This window comes from Saccoglossus kowalevskii, chromosome 1 (assembly GCF_978046115.1).
Source record: "Saccoglossus kowalevskii chromosome 1, keSacKowa6.1, whole genome shotgun sequence".
NCBI lineage: Eukaryota > Metazoa > Hemichordata > Enteropneusta > Harrimaniidae > Saccoglossus > Saccoglossus kowalevskii.
Genome location: NC_140641.1, coordinates 30,135,024 through 30,159,760, shown reverse-complemented (window position 1 = coordinate 30,159,760; position 24,737 = coordinate 30,135,024). Strand labels below are relative to the sequence as shown.

General features: G+C 36.4%; 2 protein-coding genes across 3 annotated transcripts; both read right to left on the bottom strand.

The window, feature by feature from the left end:
• Window positions 1-2,676: 2,676 nt before the first annotated feature.
• On the bottom strand, window positions 2,677-10,861 carry LOC102806227 (phosphoglycolate phosphatase-like). Its single transcript, XM_006823871.2, has 8 exons — window positions 10,780-10,861; window positions 9,534-9,604; window positions 9,264-9,356; window positions 8,694-8,834; window positions 7,816-7,872; window positions 7,392-7,542; window positions 6,138-6,237; window positions 2,677-3,788 (listed from the first exon to the last, which is right to left on the bottom strand). Exons 1-8 carry the CDS (start codon window positions 10,859-10,861, stop codon window positions 3,560-3,562), a joined length of 924 nt encoding a protein of 307 aa, XP_006823934.2. The 3' UTR covers window positions 2,677-3,559.
• A 2,874-nt stretch (window positions 10,862-13,735) lies between these two features.
• On the bottom strand, window positions 13,736-17,396 carry LOC100377201 (uronyl 2-sulfotransferase-like). Of its 2 annotated transcripts, none has more exons than XM_006823860.3 (2): window positions 17,295-17,396; window positions 13,736-15,210 (listed from the first exon to the last, which is right to left on the bottom strand). In XM_006823860.3, the coding sequence occupies exon 2, from the start codon at window positions 15,167-15,169 to the stop codon at window positions 14,102-14,104; it is 1,068 nt and encodes a 355-aa protein (XP_006823923.1). In that variant the 5' UTR covers window positions 15,170-15,210; window positions 17,295-17,396; the 3' UTR covers window positions 13,736-14,101. The 2 variants fall into 2 exon arrangements, with proteins under 2 accessions (XP_006823923.1, XP_002740653.1); XM_002740607.4 differs by lacking the exon at window positions 17,295-17,396 and adding an exon at window positions 15,884-16,017.
• Window positions 17,397-24,737: the final 7,341 nt, after the last annotated feature.

Genomic DNA, 24,737 nt, shown 5'->3' with positions numbered 1-24,737 from the left:
TTATCTAAAATTATTATGTTTTTCGATGACCGAAATATTATTAAATACTGTATGTCAGAGAATGTGGGAGACCAGGGATGGATGTAAACAAAAGGGAAAGACAGAAATGGGCTGTTGGTGAGAGTTAAAAAGGGAGAGTGGGAGGTAGAGATAGTACATAAGCAAGTGGAGAAGGTCCGGGAGATGTTGTAGGCAATTGGGAGAGGCTGGGAATGGCTGTAAGCGTGCCGGGAGGTCGGATTGAGTGATAAACAATACGTAGAGGCGGTGCTTGAATTGTATAAAAGAGGGGGAGGTCTGAGTTACCATAGGCGATAGGAAAGTCTGCAAACCATTGGGAGAGCCTGTGATTTGTTTATAAGAAAAAAGCTGGGAGAAGCTCTATGCAAGAGAGGGAGGCTGAGACCAGGAGATGCTGTAAGCAAAAGGAAAAGGCCGGGATCAGCTAAGAGAAATGAGACCAGAGTTACCATAGGCTATAAAAGGGTTGGCAGTAAACAAAAGAAAGGAACATGGAGAGACTTTAAGCGAAAGTGGGTTGTTGAGAGAGGCGGTGAATGCTTGGAAGTGAGAAAAGGAAGTAAGAAGAGACTGTAAACGAGAATGAGAAATTGGGGAACTAGGCGAGAGGGGGTCAGGGCTGATGATCGAAAGTGGAGTGAACATTCTGTTGAAGCCGTAGTTGTAAATAAGAGAGGCTGTAAGCGAGGAGGCCAGGGAGATGTTGTTAGCTTGTTAGAAGCCAGGAAGGGTTGTATGCGAGAGGGGTAGACCAGAGCTGTCATAGGTGAAAGAAAAGTTTGAAAAGGGCAGTAAACAAGCGTGAGAAACCAAAATGTGGTTGTAAGCGAGAGAGTGAAGCTGGAAGAAGCAGTTAGTGAATGGGGGATATTGGGAAGGCCATAGGCAAGAGCTGATGGTCGAGAGGGGTCGGGAATGTTTGGGAGAAGCTTGCAAAAGGTTATAAATGAGAGGTGGAGACTGCAATTGGATGTAGGCAAGAGGGACTCCTGTAGGAACTGCAAACAAGATGATGAGGTCAGGAGGTGCCACAATTCTGAGAAGGTCAGGGTTGAGCAAGAGGAAGAAACCTGAAGAAGCTGTCATTAAGAGGTGGGTACCGGGTGGTTTGCAGGGTAGTGGAAGCTGAGATGGGGTTGTAACTGAGAAGTAGAGACTGGGAGGGACGGAGTGGTAGGAAAAGTTGGTGAACATTCTTGAGAAGCTGATACAGGGTTGTAAGTTTGAAAGGGAGGCTATAAGAATCAGTAAACGTTTGGGAGAGACCTAAATTTCGATGTATGCTAGGAGAGGCCAGAAGGAGGTGAAGGTCGTAAGTGATAAAAGATAATGAAAGGATCAGTAAACAAAAAGGGGGCAGTAGGCAGAAGTAGTAGTAAGAGAAGTAGTAAGCAAGACAGGGATTTGGTTATAGGCTGTAATCAAGAGATAATTACTGAGAAGCGCCTAGGCAAGAGATGTGCTCAGGAGGTATGGTTAACAATTAGGAAAAACCTGGATTTGGCCATAAGGAGAAAGGCCCAGAGGAAAGTACGCAAAAGCGAGCCGAGAAGAGCAGTGAGCAAGCCCTCTCGGCCTTCCACCTTTGGAAAATTTGACACATCCTGGCTTCCTTCTCTTGCTTGTGACACCTCTCACCCTTCTCTGTGGCTTCTTCCAGCCACCCCTTCTCACTTCATGACCTAACAACCCGCCCCCTTCTCGCCTAAAGCAACTCTGACCTGGGGACCTCTTGTTTATGTACCACAGGCTCTATTGATCTTTTGCTGCCCATCCCAACTTCCTCCCTCATGCTTACGGTACCTCCTGGTCTCCCCTTCATAGTTTCGACCCCACAGGGCCTCCTTCTCTCAGTTACGACCAAATCCTGGTATTTCCAGGTCATTTACCACACCAATCAACATCTCCCTCTTGCTAACAGCACCTTCACCATCTTGCATACAGCTCCTTTCAACCTCTGCCATTCATTTAATTTCCTGCTCCTCTCGGTATCCACCTCTCACTTACAGCTCCTCTGTTGCTTGCCATCATTCCTGGCTTCCCCTCATGCTTATCACACCACATGACATCCCTGTTGACTACATCCCTTCCCCGCCTTCCTCTTTCGCAAAGAACCATTCCTGGCCGTTGTCTTCTCTCCCTTACAGACTCTTCTGACCTGCCTCTTGCTTACAATCCCTCCTAGCCTCTCCTTATGGTCAATTCCTGGGATCTCTCAATCAGTTACCTCCTCACTTGCATATAGCCCATTCTTGCCTTTCCCTCTTGCTCTCCATACCTCACAACCCCCACCCGACTCGCAGTACCCCATCTTGTTTGCAGTCCCCCACTATCTCCCTCTCTCTTATGGTCCCATCACTGCCTCTCGCTTATGTCCTCTCCTATTCTCCCCCTCTTGCTTACGCCCCCTCTCAGTTATTTCTGGCATCACCCTCACGGCCTCCAACTCTTGCTTACAGCTCTCTCCCATTCGCTTACTGCTCCCCTCAGCCTCCTTCTCTTACTTACAACCCCCTCATCTCCACCTCCTCTCTTCCCTTCCTTGATTACAACAATGTTTGATTCAGTGATTAAACACCATAATCTACAGAAGTGCAATATTTCAGGACTTTTCCATCATTTTTCATTGGTGACCACAATAATCAATGGAAGGTGTGGAATAGGAATGAAACTTTAATATGATTTTTGTATCCTTACAGAAAAAACAGCTAGTCTCTCAGATTGATGACTGCTTTGTTTGCATATTTCTTCATTCACCATTCAAATGGTATCACTATCTCTTATGTATCAGAAATGCTCAATGTTTAATGGATAATTTAACAACGACAGTTCTTTGGATGAAAATGTATGTACATTATTCTTCAAGATTTTCTTATTAGATTTGTTTGCAAATGTTATATAGTTGTTTACATCAATTCATGTTATATTTTACAAGATTTTTGTAGGGGAACAAAAATTTATTCAGAAAACAAAAGCCACCGGAAACAATGTCATGAAAACATTCTGAAAAAATTGAAAATTGTTGTGAGATTAACAAATCTGAGAGAGCATCACCTAATTTGCATACTAGCCTAATAAATAAAAAAAACTTCTGTTTATGGTGGTTGCCTGAAAAAATTGATAATCAGAAACAAAGAGTACATAAAATATTGACATATTAAAACAAGTTACAACAGTGATGGTAAAAAAATACTATTCCTGGGCTTAGTCTTTTCCACGAAACGAAACAAACCGAAACCGGTTTTCATTTTCATCTGAGAAAATTTCACACTGTGAAACATGAAATGAATAGCGCCATCAGGGTTCAACAATTCCAAAATGGCTGTCACGTTATGTCAGTACAAATGAATCGAGCTGCAAAATGGGCGGAAAAAAGGTGGAAACTAAAAATTCTTGACAAATATATTTCTGTTACGTGACGATGTTTGAATTTAAGGTTAGGGTTAGGGTTAGGGTTTTGTTTCGTTTCGTTTCGTGAAAAAGACTAAGCCCTATTCCTGAGTAACAAGAAATATTGTCTATCAAATCAAGATCGCTTTCAAGTTGATATCAACTTCCCTAATTGCGTAATACTATTAATATAATAATCAGGTACTAGTTTCTGTCGTGCAATCGAATTACTTCGTTTATGTTCCTCGGCTTCTTCAAGAGTAGAGACACCAGTCAGTACAAGTAGAGATCGAACGTTACTATTATGACCAAACTCGATATCAACATCAAGGCGGTCACCAATGATGATACACTTTGTGGCATCTACATCTGGATAACTAAACAAGAACATAATGAAATTAGAGTGAGATTGCCTTCAAAAAAACTTTTTAGAAAAAACAGAAAAAAATATATTAACCAATGTACCACTGACAGGTGGTATTATTATTATTAGATGAGTTTTCTGATTTTACCATGTTACTGACGAAGTAAAATTTGGGTGTATGACCAGTGATATGATCATACCATCTGTTGCCCTTGACTGTTGTCGTCAGAAATTAATTTGTTGCAAAAAAACAAAGTTTATATTGTTTATTCTAGAATCAGTGATAAGCAACATAGTTTTACATAACTGTTATTGTGAAATGTACCAATCAGCTCATCCAACCTACAAATGATTTTTTCAAGTCAATAAGCCACGTACTGAATATAATATTCATGAACAGAACGTTGACTGTTATTTATAAATACATGTACCACAGCATTATAAATCCTAGCTGCAATGAATTCCAGTTTTGTCACACATGCATAACCTAAATGTGGTTGTGGCAGCCATACTGGATTTGAAAGTTGAGAAGAGATATACCAAACAACTGTACATTGGCTTATGACCCATTGCTTCTGAGCATGCTCAATTCATTCAAAGTTGCCATCTTGAAAACAAGTGAATAATGGTGGCCTAGCTGCTTCAGAAGGGGAAATATTTTCGTGTTGATCTTTTTTGGGACCATATATATTTTTATCTGGGGTTTTGTGAATAACAGCATAAAATATCAAAGAAAGCTTAGAAAAAACTCCCGTGTGCTGAGAGTATTGAAGACACAGTAAAAATTAATTCAAAATTACTTGTACTTGAGATATTGATGGAATAGCTGAAAACTAATTATGTAAATCAGGTAACTGATATGAACAGATTTAAGTGTAAAACTAATAAGGTCTGCACAATGTACCTAGTTTCATTGAAATGTGATTAGAACCCAAAAAATATTAATAATTATGCTAATTAGAGAGTTAATATGAACAGATTTTAACCCAAAATTAATCAGGCTGTCTATTGTCCTAGAGCATTTATGTACCAAGTTTTATTCAAATGTGATGATCAATACTTGAGATATCAGTATTAATTAATTATGTTAATTAAGTGATTAAGAAGCATACATATTTACCAAAAACTAATATGGTGTATAGTCCTAGGTTCATTGAAATGTGATGGGTACTCTTGAAAAATTTCATTGAAATTCAATGAGTGGTTTGTAGACATCAGTGCAACAGCTATAGAACAGCAAAAAATTAACTAATTATGCAAATTAGGTAATTAATAGGCACAATTATTTATTCCAAAATTAATCAGGTCTCTCCATAGTCCTAGAAAATGTCGCAAGTCTCATTGAAATGTGATGATTAGTACTTGAGATATCAGGTGAAAAGCTGAAAATTAACTAATTATGCTAATAAGGTGATTAATATGCACAAATATTTACCCAAAAACTAATTAGGTCTCTGCACAGTCCTCAAGTAACTATGTACCAAGTTTCATTGAAATGTGATCATTACTACTCGAAATATCAAAAGCTGAAAATTAATTAATTATGCAAATTAGGTAATTAATATGTACTGATATTACCCTAAACACTACCAGGTCTGTGCAGTGTCATATGACATCTATGTACCAAGTTTTATTGAAATGTTATGATTAGTACTTGAGATATCAGTAGAAAAGCCGAAAATTGATTAATCATTATGTAAATTAGGTAATTAATAATATTAACAGATTTTTACCCAAAACTCATCAAATCTGCGCATTAGTTCAGAGCATCCATGTGCCAAGTTTCATTGAAATCCAATGAGTGGTTCTTCAAATATCAGTGGAACAGTCATGGAACAGCTTGAAATCAGTTAATTATCATTCAAATTAGATAATTAATATTCATAGATTTTAACCCAAAACTAATCAAATCTGCACACTAGTTCAGAGCATCCATGTGCCAAGTTTCATCAAAATCCAATGAGTGGTTCTTCAGATATCAGTGGAACAGTCTTGGAAGAGCTAAAAATCAGCTAATTATCATGCAAATTAGGTAATTAATATTCATAGATTTTTACCAAAACCTAATCAACTCTGCGCATTATCCCAGAGCATCTATGTACCAAGTTTCACAAAAATTTGATTAGTGGTTCTTGAGATAACGGTGGAACAAAAAAAGTGACATACATACATACAGACATACATACATACAGACATACAGACATACAGACAGGGTAACTGCAAAGACTCCTATTTGTGCTTCGCACACGGGAGTCAAAAACCATATTGTAAAAGAGTTAAAGAAGTCTGATAATCTATGTTGATGGTAGAAAACTATGTTTATAATCGATATAAGATGCAACAAAAAGGTAATAATACATACATCTGTTTCACAGCTTCAAACATAAGTTTGTTCGGTTTACCAAGAATAGTTGGTTTTCGTTTAGCAGCAGCTTGTATGGGTAGAACAAAACAACCAGCCGCTAAAAAAAGAAATGAAAAACTTGTGGGATACAATTACAATTATTACCAGAGTAGAATGTGTCCTTAATTCCACAACAAAATGTAGCCTCTCGGGGCATTGTTTTTGGTTGAACAGTGTTACAACAATCGTACAGACAACTAGCCTGGGTGTTAATTTATGCATGAACTTGAAGTAGTGAAATTTGGGCTACTGGCCTGCAAAATTGACAAAGTAAAAGTAAACAGATGTACCCATGAGCCAATTTTGACAGGAAACAGAAGCATGGTTTAGGAGCCAATTTTTTTTAAATCACTTTTGACCAAAAAAGCACATTTTGTGCACATTTCAAACTACAGTGTTCATAAAAAAAAAATAATAAAAAAATTTTAAAATTCATACAATAAGTATTCTGAAAATATATAGTTTTGTGGACAAGGAAGGTCATCTTGGTTTCCTAATTAACTAATTAAAATACCTGTCAGGTAAACTGTATCTCGACCTTAAATGAACAAAGAGAGGTCTACCCAAAGTATACACCAAGTATCAAAGCAATCAGACTCGAAGTTTTCAAGAAGAAGGAGAAAAGTACAAAGTTGTACAAATATGATAAGCTCCACTCAAAAAAGTCGACAGTGGAGCAAAAAAAGGCTGATAAGGTATCTACGGTAACATCTTATTCACACCTTATGGATGATCCCATACAGCAGGGATTCACTGAGTTTTAAAAGTACACTAATAAGTTCAAATTTTTCATGATTTTGGCAAAGTCAAGGTAAATTTGTGAAATTTCCCACTTGTGCAACTTGGGTTTTTTAGATAGAAAATCATAGTGAATTTTGTAAACTGCAAAAAGTTATCAAACCTTGGCCATTTCAGAAAGCGAATAATTTGGTAAATGATTATTGAAATGTTATATAATCTACCTATTCAACACTACTACAGCAAACCACGATTTTTTTTTCTTTTAAATTGTTTTTGTGCCCGGCAACAGTTATGGACATTGAATGTCACTGTTGTCTCTCCTGACTTTTTTTTTGTATGTGCAAGTTGCTAGTGCTGCTAGTGCATTATATAGTGCAGCAAGCCTTGATGAAACAAATCATATCACAGTTTTCCACATCAACACAGTGCAACACTTTTTTTGTAACTATGTTAGTATCACGTTGTTCTAACCTGGAACTATCCTGTCATTATTGAATAATGGAAATTCAAAGTCAAGACCATTGGTCAGAAAATAACAGTTTGGATTACGTAAGTAGTTAGCAGCTTTCATTATCTTCATATAGTTGAAATGTGCATCAAAACCAACCAGTACAGCTTTCACCTACATAAAGAGAAGGTGATAACAAGATTATGTAATTCTGAGTTACCCTTTCCCCCTCTCTATTTTTTCTACAAAATTGTGTGTAACACATTTTTTTATTTACTGATTTTTATCAGCAATTGCTGTATTTATGTCAGCCACTCAAATAAAATACATTTTTAGGTACAATTGTCATTACTACCATTGAGGACATCTTGAACAATAAATAGTCTTCAATTTTTCAATTTCTCAATATCAAGAAACAATTGGAAGGGGGGGGGTGATTATACTTACATCTGTTCTATATTCAATGTTGGTCCATTCTGTCAAATTTCCCTCAACAGGGTCTTCCTGTAATATATGACAAAGGCGACGTATTTGATGATTTTAATAAAGGATTTCCTGAGAGTGTGACTTGTGGCGATCTCGAGCAACTCCTTTTGAGTTTGCCCAAATGAACATGCAAAACAGAGCCCCTATAGAAAACTGGACAGTTCGTCATGTGACTGCTAACTACAAATTGGATTCTATCGACATATCATTCACACTTTTATGTCATCGTACAGAGTTCAGTGCACGGCAGTCAAGTAGTGAAATTTGGAGCTGTTTAATATTATTAAGGTATTTTTTTTGTAAGAATCTTTCTTTGCATAACATGTACAACCAGAACATGCAATTCTAAATTAAACTGGCATTAAATACTGTAGAATGACTAATTTTCACTGTTTAAATTTCGCTGATTTACCATTTCAGGCATATTCAGTGGGTTTTAAATTCAAGGTTTTATCATTTAAATAATGTGTTCTATGCTAAATTTTACATATTCACAGGGTTTTAATTTAGCATATTTTCCAGTCAGCAAAATAAGCGAAATTAAAACTCAGTGAATAATTACTCCTTTTACAGTACATGAAAATTTAAAATTGTTTTGAATGACGAAGGCAGTTATGCGGTTATGTGACACGAAAGTTGTTGTGCACTTGCATTACGGTGACTCAGTTAAGAAAATACTGGGCATGCGAACAAAAACAAAACACCGAACTTGTCGTGAAATTTGTCAAGCTGGTATTAAGAATCAAAATAATCCATGATGTGAAACAACTGACAACAGACCTTACACGGTGTTATGTAAGTACCAGGGTCATGCAAATTACCAAATTAGTTATACTCACTCCTGATCCAAAATGCTTAATACCATGGCGATCTAGTTCCTCAATGAAACCGGAAGAACCGACTAGGTACACATTCTCATCAATATTCAGGGTATCTTTTATGTACTGACAACATACTGATGTTGCACAAATGATTTCATTCTAAATTTAATGATAGAAACAAAGTAGATAATTATTTGATAAATAAGTCGCAATGTGATTGTACAAAAAGCACTGACACTTTACGGTTTGCATTATAACAAATTATTAGTACATTAAATGATAATTATAATGATTTGGTTCGCTTCTTGATCAGAGAAATGCATATAGACTAACAAAAATAAACACAATGATTTCCAGTTAGTCATTTGGAAACAAATTTGAAACACTAAGTTTCAACAAAATCGATTAAAGGAAGTCAAAGGAATTATATCAGATGCACATATAAAATGTGTAACAATTTCCAAGTCTTTATTACTGACTATGTTCAAAGAGCGACTAAAAATATAAAATGTTATTGTTTTTATTTTGCCAATGTGCAGTTGTGAGAATTTTTACTGTTATTGCAAACGAAGTGAGCAGTTTCCTTACCAGTTCTGCTTCAAATCCTAATCTGTGTAGTTTTTGCTGGTACTGTGATCTTGATTTAGTACTGTTGTTGGAGAAATATATCACTCTTTTCCCCTAGCAAAATAATAAATACATCTTTGCTCTTTGGAATACACAATGTGAAATCAATCTGATCCAGAGATTAGAAGTTGATAATACTAATAGAAAACTAACTTGAAATAATATAACAAATAATAAATTTTATTGTATATCTCATTTTTCAAATCTACTTATCCTTCATGGTTTACCTACCAACATCCTAAGTTTCACAAGTGTATCGCGTGACCCCTCAATGATATTGTCTTCCCCACACCACAGAACACCTACATGAACATAAATTGTTCTGTTAAGATAAAATGCTACTCATGTGTTTTCAACATTTGTACATATGACAATGACGATATTTTGTGTTATAATTTTAACTCGCTGTCAATCTGTTTTTTGGGAAAAACTGTGAAATAATATGCCACAAAACCCATTAAAAATACCGGTAATGTAATTTTCTTGATACTTCTAGAATTGAACAAGTACATTGTTAGACACTGTACCGAGATATATTATATTTTCACCCCATGTCATCGAAAAAAAATTTGAGATCGTGATATATATCTCTGCTGTAGGAAACAATAGTAAAATGTACTAAAACAGACAAAATATGCTATTTTTATTCCACATTGTACATCGATTTTCTGTAAACAAAGTATGGTGACCCAGAGGCGGATACAGAATTATTTTATTTTGATGGAGGGTTCAAACTTCAAAATTGCCTGACTAATCATCGGACCCCAAGTATTCCCCTCTAGATCCGCCACTGTGACCACTAATTTTCATTTAGTTTTCTCCATCCATGTGACATGAAATTAAATGTAACATATGAAAAGATAACAAGATTACATTATTTTTACTATTGAGTACCTTTACCTTAAAGACTTAACTATTCGCTGGGTATTATTTTCACTTAGTCATAGGTAAATGAGTTAAAATTTAAATTTATTGAATATTTTATAAACCAACAAATTTAAAAAAAAAAATAGTGAATATCATTGTGTACCACCCTGCACTCCTGTAAAATTTATCCCAGTGAATATTTCTGTTTCTGCAGTAAAACATCGTGCAGCTCATGTATATATTTTACATGGGTCATACATGGCATGGAAGTTTGCATGGAACGTGTAACACCAAGATATACTAGTATATATGCCAGTCTCATTATTTTGCGTGTGGAACGCTGTTTTCGCATTAGCTGCAAACAAGTACTGCTGCTCGCTACAAACTTTACAAATGAAAAATACATTATAGCAAAGTAAGGCTAAAAAAAAAATTATACCACGTACGCTCCATAATACCCCCCCCCCCGCGCGCTACATGTTATGTCCCTGAACCACAACATATTGTGTAACCCTGGGAAAGATGGATATTATGGTCTCATTCAAATTACCCTACTCAGTTTAGAACCAAGATATATATGCTCATAGCACCGTTTCCAACATTTACCCACCGTCACAGTCTACTAAGACAGTGTTAAATGACGATAGAAATTCTTCGATACATTCAGAATTCAGTTCAGCACAAGCCGCCATGATGGAAAGCGCCATCATTCGTAGCATAAATTAATTACTTTGTTTTTTCCAACATAGGCGATGATAGGTCAATAAAAAACACCTTCTTTCCTTGAATATCCACTCTCACTTGATGTGTATATGTAGGACATACGTTATGTGAAAAACTAATTGATGAAAAATCGATACTTATTGGATAAATAGGCTGTTCTTCCCGGATATAAAGATTGTGAAATAAAGCACAAATTAATTTGAAATGTGAAATTTGATTTACCCATTTTGCTGTAATTTTAATGAATAATTCTGTAAATTTACTAATTTACTAAATAAATTCGTGCTGCACCTGACCAGAATCTGCAGACCGTTATCTCCTTCCGGCAAATAAAATAATATGTTTATAAATGTAAATAGGAGCGGAGGTATTTGGGAGTGATCTTTAAGACTGTGTCGCATACGACTTATTTACCACTTCCGTGTCACTGAGAATGTTCTAGAACCATACTGTGTCTGGGTGGAATATTCTAGATTTTTTTTAGAAACTGGTTGAATAGGTGATAGAACACTGTGGGAGGCAATAGAAGGTAATGGAACATTCTAGAAATTTGTAGTAAGTGCCAGACTCATTATGTATGCTGATGTAATGGTCTATTTATAGACAGTGGAGGTATATATAGGGGAGTTGTTCAGCACTGAGTTCAGATCGGAGATCTCGTTGAATTGTGTTGGAGTTTAAGTATCTAGTTATTGGAGGTTTGGAGTTTTACCGCGTTATTGTACTTGATGTTTGCAGAGTATAATAATACCAGTACCAGTTGAAACCTCATCTGTTGGCTCCGTGTTCGTATTTTATCATCGCCGCCAGGGAAGTCTTTATGTTACTGTTGTCATTTTGGTATTTGAACCATCACACCTGTACTATACCAATTACGGTAATATTACGTTGCGTGTGACAGACTGATAAAGCAGATAACTTACTGACAGGGTCGGTAATTTGAAAGTTACCCACTCTAGTGTCTGGTGCACAATTTTAAAACACTGACACCATATAACATTACATCAAATTACGCAAATTATATCACACATCGGGCATGATATTGTATCAAATGATATCACACCATATCACATGGCCATCACATTATATCACTCGAATCATATCATATCATGTCATTTCAGAGCGCTGATTATCACGCTGCTTACCACAGATATTTCTTAAAAAACACATCAAAACGAATCACATTAATCAAATCTGCACACACAAGATGATTTGAATAGAAACAGCGTTATTAAACTTCAATCCACAACTGAATTTACCACATGTATTCTCATCTGTGTAGTGTAGCAAGATCACGAGCACCCGCTAGAAAGCTAATTGCCATCATGTGAGGGCGCTCTTCTCTGCGTTGTTGGCGGATGTGTAAGAATGTAGAAGCATATTTTATTCAGGTGGGAATATGATCTGCTAAAAAAACAGGATAAACTGTACGTTTTCGTGCTACATGAATAACGTTGTACGTTTTCGTCGCTCTGAATATAGAGATAATTAACGTATTGATGTTCCTGGACGGTAAAAAAGCTAAAAGTGTGAGTAAAAATCGAAAAAATATGTGTTCTGATAAACTCATATAATTGGGTTTTTTTTCCACACAAAAAGTAATTTTATCCCCATCAAATCACACCACACCACAATTATTCACAATCGTGATTTTGTGTTTTTAGATTGACGAATGCTAGTATATGTACACACGCATACATTCATCCTATAGCTAATGCTGTGTAGAAGTTAACACCATCTAAAAGCCCATTGAACAATCGCGATTCTATCATGCAGAACACTGTCATTCATTAAACCAGCTGTCTCGTGACGTCACAGTTGAAGCACATTGTGAAATTGGCAACAGGTGTCAGAAGATGTACAATATTGATTAACATTCCAAATTTGTGTCATTGATAAAATAAAATATTACCCATTTAATGTGTATACTTCGAGAACGGCCGAGGTGATAAGCGACTCGTGCTGCGTTTAACAAGGTCGCGATTTAAATCAAGTACACGAAAATTAATTCTATTGTTATCAGGCATTTATTTAATAAACCCATAGCCAAGCGGAAAATGCGGACAATGTAGAAGTAGAGGAGCAAGCCTCACAAAAGCACAGCCGTGGTTGGGTCTTACATATCAGTTGTACATTTTTTGTTCGCTTCTTGGCCGGAAACACTTACAATACTAACAAATACAGTCATAATAAAAATCAAACACTAAAATATTAATTTTACCATCGTGACGTCATCGTTCAACTTTGACCTCTATGGTGTCTGCTGTAGATCGTCATGACGCCGAGGTTTGAAGTCGTTGTGACAACACGACGGACACAATCCAGCTAACCCTTTCGAATGACATGGTGAAGAGTGATACGTAAAACATGGTGGAAATTAAAACTGCCAACATATATCTGACGATGTATTGACATCGTTTTTAAATGACAATACGTAAGTTTTTTTTTACAATATTTGAGTAGATTTAGATTACGCAATACTTGTCGTCCAATCACGGGTATCGTCTAAAAGACCATCACGGCAACTAGTAGTATGTGATCCAACCCGTGATTCACAAAACCACGTGGCTCTTTTAATGACCTTTCAGAAACTTATACGGCAGCCAACACGCTGCATGTTCGTTCGATGTATGGCTTTATAAAATAATTTGGTGGAGATCAATTTTTTTCCTATGGAATTTGTAAATAATACTAGATATTGTATATGTACACGTGGCTACATAGGAGTATAACACATATCACGAATTTGTACTCTGGCTACTGACTACATGGAAAATTTGTGAAACCCTTGACTGCGGGAGCACTGTACGTAATCTTGGAAGTAAATAATCAAAACATGTACGGAAATTGTATAATAGCATGTATTTCAAAATGTAATTTAAACGACGTCGAACAGTTTTAAATTATATCGATAAAAAAAGCTACACTTGGGGGGGGGGGGTTTAGAAATAGCGAGATTACAGTGAACGAATTCAGCCGTGTTACGATGACAAGGGGTGCTATGGTTACCGGGTCTAATGACGCGTATGGGGATTAATGACGCGTATGGAGAAGGCTACCCTCACTAATCACCTTTGCAAAGTAAAACGGAACTGCTTTGATGGTGTACTAAAAAGCAACAAAAATTTTCTTTGAGTATGTGCTTTACAACTGTTGTATTATTCAAGTTCAAACTCATAGACACACTATCCCTTCCCCCTCCAATTTAATTAAGTTAAGTGTAATTGTTTCTTAATCAGTTCCATTCGCCGTTTAACAAAATCGTAGAACTCGTATTCATAGGCCATGCGTTGTTTCATGATGGTAGTGGCCACTTCGGCTGGTTCTTTTCTGGACACGGACTTGAATGATTGGACATCACCCTTGGTGACAATGGTCGAGTAGGCTTCGCTGGCTCCACCAAAGAACTGCGGCATAATGATCTCCAAAATACGCAGAGTGTTTTCAAAATCTTCCAGTATACCTACGAAGACGTAGTCCTTGACAACGTGGCGGATTGCCGTCTCCAACGCCCACCTGGATGGCACTCGGCACATGTCGTCTTGTCCACAGAAGTACGGTATGATTCGAAACGTGTTGTTGGTACTACACTCTTCTTTATCAAACAGGACACACTCATCGAACGTTTGGTTGAGATCTTTCATGGTGGCACCGGCTTCTCGCTGATAGGTAGCATCGCCGAACCGTGTATAATAATAGAAGGAAATAGTTCTATCTAAAGGATCACGGATTAAATTGATCCCGTAAGGCTGTTCGGAACCAAATCTTGAAAAGTCGACGTAATCGATATGGCGATTGTAGATGTACGGTGGGTCGAGTACGTCCACCTCAGCCACAAATTCGGCTTGTTCCTGTTCGTTCAACCGCTTCTGTGTGAACACTTGGCTTTTCATATTAGGAAAATTATTCTTCCTGGCTAAAATATCGATGGTATGGACCATACTGCGACTACCGCATTTTCCAACTCTGTTGAAAATCAGTTTGCTGATATTTCTCGTGTAGTTCAAGTCCAATGGCAGCCCGGTTTCCGGTTTAAAGTCCATGCTATCCCCGGTGTTGTCATCAGCTACGAATTTCTCGAGGCGCCTGTCAAGAACTCCATTGTCGACAAATCTCGAGTTTGCAGTCAAATTAGAAGTATATAAATAAAACCCGAACGCTGATATCGTGGCTACTGTTAATAGAAATCTACTCGGTGAAAGAAATATTCGTCTTAGCCTCGGCATTTTGGAATTGTGGTGGTAATTATATCTGTCACTGTCTATATCGTACACCATTATATGTCATCAAAGCTTATGATGAGAACCGCTCTCAGTCCCTGGAACAGACACAAATAAATAATTTCAGTATAACCATTTTTGTTGTTACTACTTGATGCCTCAAAGGTGGAATCCGTTAGTTTTTATTACTTATTTTTTTTAGGAGATATATAATCAGTAACGTAAACAAGGTCACGTAACATGCCGCTGTGTCACTGCTGTCAAATTGCCACGAAACACAGTGAATATTAAATGAAATACGGTCTAGTTGGACGCATAGTAGTAGGGGTTTAAATTTATATGTAATTATGACAAATATTGGCTAATAAAATACTTTTTTCCCAAACATTATACTACTACTATACTATTAGACGCTGCCGCATTGACCCCATGCGCCGTTTTGTCCGCAGCGCGCGATCATTCTCGCGATTTATTTAGCATCTACATTGCTCAATTGATATAAATTTACAAAATCTTATGTCAGTCCCCCCCCCTCCCCCCGTATATGCACACAATGCAGTACCTGGACGGTTACGATCATACGGCGGGATCGTCAGGATAACTTCCCACATAGAATCATGTAAGCAGGGTTGTACATGCTGTCAATCAATACTGTAGTACGTAAAATTGGTTCAAACTATTTAAAATGTTCGCTACACACTAACGGCAATTCTACTTAACTTCAAATGAAAATAAGAAGTGAGGGGATCACTGTAATATAAACACTCTTACCCGTCAAAATGTAGTAACAGTACGAACGAGATGGATGGAGGATACCATATATTGCGAAGTATATGGGAATAAACTCATTCAAAATGGCGACGACAGTTTTTTTACTTTTCCCATCGTAGTCATTCGATGATGTGTCAAACTAAAAACTGATTTAATATTACAATCGCCGTCACCTGTGTTAAATCTGACAGACATGTCATTTCATTGTTGTTGTTCATGCGCCAGCTGTGGGAGTACCACATCCAATGTATTGTGGGGTGGATCGTGAGACGAATGGTATGCTAATTCATGCAAATATCTGTACGGCACTGAAAGGGAGGAGTAGTTAATCATTATACAAAAATTATCGCGCCTTTCGCGGACAATTTTCATAATATCCCCATCACATTCCGTCGTTAAATTATTTCAATTGTGTCATACATCGATTGCATGCACTTATATGGCCCATAGAAACCGTGGATAACCCCATGATGATAGTAATGATGAATTGCAAGGCCAAAAGATAATTTTTTAAAAAACCTAATTTATTCCCTTTACTAACGTAAATGTGGGCGTTTTGAATAATTGGTGACGGGCACGGCTGTTGCTGCCACCGCCAAGGACATACACGGCATACATCGCTACCACGCGTGTCATCGGCTCTTAAGTGTAGCGTCCGGGATATGTGACGTGGACAGAGTGGGTTATTTCGTTCGCTGTCCCTCTCTCTATATGCCACAGACTTGATTTGCTATTTAATTGTAATTCGGTGTACTAATTAGCACATCAGTGTAAGGCCACTGCCGCGACATGCCGCCACTACGTACGTCAGTACCCGAATGACGTATGTAAATACGAAATGCTTCCATTAAGACCATATGCGCCATACATGTAATACCCAGTGCTATTTAGATAGCAATGCTGTAATTTTGTTTTTCTGGTTGCAGTAGTTTAATGTGTGTGCGTACCGAACATACAAATACCTGCCTGTTAACATATTCGAAATGACGACACACACTCGAATAAAAAAGAGATTTTTTAAAAATTACTCGAAACGCAGTACCGCTTGAAATTTCACTTTATGATAAAAATTTCTTTTTTTCATATAATGACATTCTAACAAGGTACTTGTATTCATGGATCGTGTCTAACTCAGCTAGTTCCTGATTTTTAGATTAAACAGATTTAAACACAGTTATCGCAGAATACGGACTTATTTCTATGGAGAGGTTTTGAAAGTGATTTTTAGAATTAGAGATTTTGTTTAAAATAATTCCCAACTAGAAATGATGAATATACTAATTTTATTTATTACGTCATATATCAAGACGGATTGTTCCTCTTCAATCAAACGTGGTACGTGTCATATTACGTGTCAATGTAATGTTTAACGCCGCCTCGTTAAATACATAAGCTATAGATCTCACCTTACCTTTCGAAAGCGTCAAGGAATACATCTTTGGTGGACTCCGTCTAAAAAAACAAGCCCCGTCGAAAGCTACCATGCACACGACAAGGGGGCACGTATACGAAGAACATTTACAGTCCGATGAGCAGGCGTGGGTGTTCAGATGCGAGCATTATTAACCTGCAGGGAGGGAGGGTCGGTTACTGCGACAAAGAAACGCCTGCACAACGAGACACACTGGATGCAATCGTCCACTTTCTGAAAATCATGTTAAACAAGACATAATGAAAGATGTCGTTCCCATCTGAGCAGTCGATAACGAATTCTCAACCAAGAACATCTCCTCTAAGTCAGCTAAGTGAACGATTCCATAAGAATCCATTTGTAATAAACATTACAGCTGACACAGGAGGATTTGCTCCACATAATCGCTTCAACTGCCAGTGCATAGTACTATTATTTTTTCGCTAATCAAACCTTGTTTATATATAGACTGATATTTTTTCTTTAGTAAAGATCATTCTCTCACAAGAAAGACACATTTTATATGTTTGTCTTTAAGTATATAATATAATGTATCTTTGATTTTAAAATATTTATATTTCTTGAAAACTTTCGTATTTCTTTAATGGATGTTATTAGACCAAAGTTATTATGTATTATAAACATATTATTACTATTATATTATTACTACTGTGTTACTAATATTGTTTATGAAACTCCAAATGTGTTTTCAAAATATTTGTTGTCACACAGTGGAGGTGGGTTTTGTCAGTGAGTGTATATTGTTTACAAATTTCGTTAATTTAGAAGGGTCACTTATATTCATATTGTGTAGTTAATGTCTTATTCCCATCCACACTCTCAACAACAAAATGATTGTATACGACAAATTAAACGTTCATTTAATATTTTGTCATAATTTCGAGGTAATAATGCAATTATGTTTGAGAGAAAGTTAGGATGTGGTTTGGATATTACTGAAGAGAAGTATTATTATCATGAGAACATAAACTCCTAAAGGATGTCTTCACAAACTTAGGAAGTACATTTTTACAAAACTTCAAATTTGGAGAACTAAATAATCTATCAATCTAATATTTGGCAATTTCTGATGAAAGCTTCTCTAGATTTGCATATGTAAATTATAGTTCATATCTCTTTATTTCAATTCGCCATGTATTTCTATGGAAAGGATATGAGAAGTTTCTCATGTGTTATTAAATGTTGTTATAAGCCATTTGTAGAATCTTCATATCTTGTGAAATGTATAAACACAATACTTCTGTGTATTCATTTAGCTATTTAGATATAGTGGTACAGTGAATATGTACAATGAACACATTGAATGCATGTACAATTCAAATTTTCGTGACAAGTTGTAATTTATCTTTCGGACCTGTCTCAAATTTGTTGATGAGTCTTATAAAATACTATAAAACGAGAACCCTTATTTTCCTATACACTTTTTTCTTCTTCACAAACTTAAAGAAGTTGATTTTTAAAAACCTCATATTTTTTAGAACTAAATATCATATTCGTCTAATACCTGGCAAGAATGTACTCTGGAGCAGGCGGCACCCCTATTTGTAAAGGCACTCCCCCAATATGCAAATTAAGCCATATGTATTTTCACTAAATATTTGAATATAAGTACATGTTACTGTCGAAGTCGCAAGCAACAGCAAACGACCCACATAATATCGGACACAAACATAATAAACAACGCAATGTTTACAGCAAACATAGTCATGATTTTATTCGAATACTGCCTGTCAAATGTGATGATACATCAATTAACTAAACCGAGGGTTTATATGTGCTTTTTATATGTTTTACAATGCACGACCTCCCTCTTTCACGAGGTCCCTCGGTAAGTCGCGGCCCTCGATAAGTCGCGGTTTTTGCTTGGATTCCGACACCTGCGACTTAGCGAGGGGCCACTGTAATTTCCAATGGCACAGTGTTAGTACAGGACAGTTATTGACCAAATATAGAATCTTAGGAAATCTTAGAAACTGTTTCGCCATATAAACCAGTGAAAACAACAATTTATAGAATGGTCGTGGTAACGGAATTTATATTTGCACAAACATTGCATATGTTTTCTTTTGATAAGTGTGGCGCATCTGTTGTCTAGCGAATTCAATATTTTGCATAGTTATCTTGCAATATCTGTATTTATCCTAATGTTTGCAAAACACGGTAAGTTAAGCGGCCTAAAGCGCGGTAGTCGTCGCGCTGCGCATGTGCGACATTTGTGTTGATAAACCTTGATTTTCCCACAATCCATTGCGCTCTTCTAATGGAAATCATAAGTATGGGGTTTGACCTGGGCGCGACTTGCACTAATTACCGCCGGTGACTCCTTTCATACCTTCCAATCACCTAAAAATACCTAATTAAAGCTTTGTAACGTCCCAGTTTGTACTTGTTGAGTTGCACAACAGTCAAAGTCGCCATCTTTGTTTATATGAGACCGATATCTCGCGCATGCGTGGCGCGACGACTAACGCCCTTTAATATTTATTATTTGTTAACCCTGCCAACAAAATCAGTTTTCTCTCCATTAATTCAGGATATAAACGCCAAGAAAACGGCCACTACTCCAGTAACTACATACATACAAGTCAACAGATAAGCTGCCCTCTGATTGGTCTGATTGTTCGGTGTTATGGTTGGGTGCCAATCAGGCACACTCTTGTAAGTAGCTTTGTGTTGACATCAGACAAGGAGGTGGTTATAAATGACAATTATATATTACCCGTCGAACACCATATTTCCTGACGTCAGTGCACCAGTGTTACATTTCAGATTTCAGGAACATATTTTTTTAATTAAATTTCAAATATTTAGTTTATTCTGTTTTAACGACCTCGTGAACATTAACAAGGTGTGCTTGCATCTCACTTCATCTCGTGTAATTTTCTTAACATACGGAAAACTAAGTTTCGTTTACTTACCTTTCCCAAATGTTGACTCTTCCATACGTAATCTAATGGTGACAACACGGTCATTTGTTAGACAATATATTGTGTTTGCTCTTCATCAAATCTGTGATACCAATACGTAAATATAACCAAATGACAGCTTGAATCTTGTTAAAGTTAAGAATTATATTCAAGTATAGATAAAAATTAATAATGACTCTTGTCTTCCGAAATTTAATTTGTAGACATTTATTTAATGTGGCACATTCATGAAAAAGTATATCGATACATGTATGCAAACATAGTAACACATTCAATAAATATTACCTTATTATGTACCATAGGAACAGTAGTGGCATTAACACATAAGTGTCCACAGCTGTACATTGTATTATAACTTATAGCACAGCTCTTTATTAAATCAATTCATATTAACAGATTCCATGGGCAAATTATGACAAGGCCCGCGCCCAATATATAGCGTGGAGGGCATAAACTGGTAATAAGAAAATAATTCCAACAGATTATAATAAACACACAAATATATTGGTTACATTAATTGATAATTGCCACTTTTATTTTAATTTGGATTTCCGCTGATTCAAATATCTTTAAAGGTCCGATGATTGTGCGCATGCGCATGGAAATAAATCTGTGTTAACTAATGCTTGACCGTATGACATCCCACCTAGCCTGATTGCGCGCAATATTATCAAGTCAACAAATGGTTGGAATTATTAAATTATTTCTATATGGAAAATTGTGAACAATTTTAATGAATGTCTGAACGACTTTAAAACTGAGAGAAATAAGTAAAAAATATTACATAATATTAAATCATAAAATACCGTCGAAATTTGATCATGCGAAACAAATGTGCAAAGTTGGCTGATAGCAAAACAAAATATTTTGAAATATAAGTAAAAAGAAGAAGAATCAAACGACTGGGTTGAACACCTTCTCCAAAATATAACAAACGGTTCACAGAAAGCAGACCAGCGTTTTATTTGTTTGCGTAATTTCCTCTGTCATATAACTGATTCACTTTCCGATCTACAATAAATGCATGACTGAATGGTCCCACAAACTATGGTTCGGAGCTAAGGCGAGTTAAACACATTCCATTCATTGGACAGTACAAGGTTGAGACCCAGGTTTGTGGTAAATTATGCGATCACAACATATACTGCTTATGTTGACGTCAGTGACAATCAACCAATCAAATCAATCATCAGTAGCTGCTGGCCGTAATCATTGGTTTATTGGCACTTAATTTCATTGTTGACAAGTTCCGGCCATAGTCGTAGGACAGTGTAGATATTGTATATATTATGTGATGTTCTAAGAAAATGCCTTGGTACAAATTTACACTCAGTTTTCTTGTGACTGTATGGTTCTTCTAACCATGAACAAAATCAACCCCACTCAAGTATGTCTTACAACCTCTATGTTGCTCTCGGGTTAGAGTGATTTTACCCATTACCGCAATGTTAATAAAGAAAGCAAGGTGTGTCAGTGGTTATTATATCTGTCGTTGTCATCTTTAACAATTTTAACTCAATTCAATGTTGTCCAACCCCTCTCAAACTTGGTTAGTAATTATATTGTACAATCAATATAAAATCTCGACTTCGATTCTGGTGTCTCTCGCACATCATGATGAACTAGTCTACATTCGACAACAAGGGATTGTGTTCGCTATGTGGAGTATGTTGTAGGCGAATAAATAATTCATTGCAAAAGAGTGCACAGTGAAGACAACCCCACGACTATACTACCCGTAGAGTTGTGAACACATCTTCCTAGCCCTTCCTAGGATCTAAATTGTCTCAACCCTTATTAGTATCCTTTGAATATTTACTATACTAATATCTGCTATTTGATCGAGTTTTTTTTTCTCGCATTATGTCTTCAATTATGTTTCAATCACGACAATCCAGACCCAGAGTTTGACTATCATGATTTATAATCTTATTTGATCGTGAATGGCTGTATTTCAACCACAACAAAGATTGCGATTGGTAAATAACAATAACAGTTTCTCAAAAAGGGCCTTCCTACTTCACTTTTGTCGCTGATCTCACCCCATGACGTGTGTACACAAATGATAGAAACTACTATGAAGTTTCATCACTACAGAGAACCGTACGTTTTTGCTCCTGCGGTTTGCAACAATAATAACTCGGAAGTTAGAAATCGGAACTTGGAAGTTAGAAGTAGGAAGGCTCCTTTCGGCTTTCGTACTTTTCTCTCAACGTGACTGTGAGTACAGCGTTTTTTTACCCACGGGGGCGCTGTTTGTGTCAATTTACCGACCGCCAAATTATATGCGAATAATTAACTTAAGAAGTTGAGAATTCGAGAAATGTTTAAAAATTGCTGGAATGGGAAAACTGGCCGTCATAATCAGCGACATCGAGAACAATGAATAAACTTTTCACAACTAGTATATTATATATTTTATGTGTATTTTAACGTGATGTAACCTACATTAACAGCGAACTTCATCTGTGTGTTCATTCTATACGTATTTGTATCCCTATACAACCGTAATGGCGACGAAGAGTGTAAACAAATTATAGCACAAACAAACAAATACATTTTTCCCGACACTTGAAAGAAAGCAAATGAATCACAACTGACAAACGACTAGGGCATTTCGTTTTATTTCCAATAGTTTATGAATACGCATTTAATATAAATACATTCCCGCCAGATGTAAAATTGGTACGCTCGCCTGAAATCCACTGTAAAAAGAGCTAATGGCTGTATAACTTGTGTACGTACTATGAATTCAAGGGACATGCGCACTTGAGTTGTTGACTATTGAACAATGAACTATTGTATTTAGTATCCCTACTTTTCTGGCAAAAAGAAGAAAAAATTAAAAAACTAAAGGTTAGTACATAAACAAAAATGATAATTAATAAGTTATCTCTAGTGCATAACATTGTTGACTTTTATAGCACATAGTATGGTTATACAGTATGGTTAAGATTCATGAGTTGTTACAAAGAGTAGCGGTTTCCGCAGGACAACGGACTCTCAAACCTATAAATACTAGCCTGGTTACCATCCTATTATTTTGTGAATCCTTCATCCCACATCATACTAGTCTGAAATCATTGCCTCGATTTCTCTCATTAACCACCATGTAAATTTATTCTAATGTCACAAAGAAAAGAATAGTCATACTTTCATGTCTATGGCAACTATCAGTTTATACAGCACGCGCTGGGAAACATACAACTATCAGTTTATACAGCACGCGCTGGGAAACATGCAACTATCATCCAATCAGCGTCAGTGACCGGGCTCTATAAATACAGACTGAATAATAGTATCATTCATTAACTGTGAAATACCATTCAGGGTTTGTCGGTATCCGATCGTATCAACAATTTGATTGGCCCCTGCATGCAGTGACTTTACAAAGACCCCTTAGCTTAGCTTGTTTGGTGACTTCAAATGACGTTACATTTCGTGAATAATCGTTTGAAATAATCTGAAGTACGAGTAATTCTAAAGGTTGAGACATCTACTAAACGGCCGCCACTAAACCACGATCTGCTATTTACAATTTACAATATTGTAATCATCTCAAGTTAAATTGCAATTCTATATATGGTTGCTCTTTATTTGAGTTTAATTGAATTAAATTCAAGTTAGTAAAAAATAACATCATACAAATTGTAACTTACTGTAAAGGGGTTAATTATTCACTGGGTTTTAATTTAGCTTATTTAGCTGACTGGAAAATGCGCTTAATTAAAACCCAGTGAATATGTAAAATTTAGCATAGAACACATTATCTAAATGACGAAACCGTGAATTTAAAACCCACTGAATATGACTGAAATGGTAAATCAGTGAAATTTAAACCCAGTGAAAATTAGTCATTTTACAGTATAATGGTTTGCCCAACTTGGGTACTTGTACAGGTTAACATGTGTCTTCATCACTGATTATGTACGTGTACTGAATCCCACCAATTGAAACAGGAATGTGTACATAGCTACCAAATACATGCAGCTGTAAAAATAGTGATGCGCATCTACATCTACATGCAACCGATAACAAACCAATCATGTATTTCTTGTGTAAAATTATAATAATAAATAACTTGTAACCTACAGTATTTTACGACCATTTAACAGCTACTAAACCTACAATGTTAATCACTTGACAACGGTTAATATTTACAACACTTTTATTCAATAATGAGAAGAAGCAAACTTCTTGAAAATACCACGTGTTTGTCTATTCTGCCTTAAATAATGTGACTACTATTATAGCATTTTCCGTCACCGAAGGGTATGGAAATTGTCTAAAGATACTATAAAGTTGTCCAAATATGTCTGCTATAGTTCAAATTCATAGACTCGTGTACTCATTGTATAAACTTAGTACGAGTAATACAGAAGACTAGTGGTCACATATATAAAATGCCTGTTCTCCAGTTGTTTGTGATAGCTAGTAACTTAAGGCGAAAATGAATTGTGTTTTCAGTCCTGAAATACAAAAAAGAATGGTGAGA

Bases quoted from the DNA above. Each gene is read 5' to 3' on its own strand.
- LOC102806227 (XM_006823871.2), bottom strand. From the start codon at position 10,861: ATGGCGGCTTGTGCTGAACTGAATTCTGAATGTATCGAAGAATTTCTA. The intron at 8,835-9,263 runs GTAAGGAAACTG...CATTAAATTTAG, and splicing joins TAGGATTTGAAGCAGAACTG to AATGAAATCATTTGTGCAAC. The intron at 6,238-7,391 runs GTTAGAACAACG...TTCTTTTTTTAG, and splicing joins TAATGACAGGATAGTTCCAG to CGGCTGGTTGTTTTGTTCTA.
- LOC100377201 (XM_006823860.3), bottom strand. From the start codon at position 15,169: ATGGTGTACGATATAGACAGTGACAGATATAATTACCACCACAATTCC.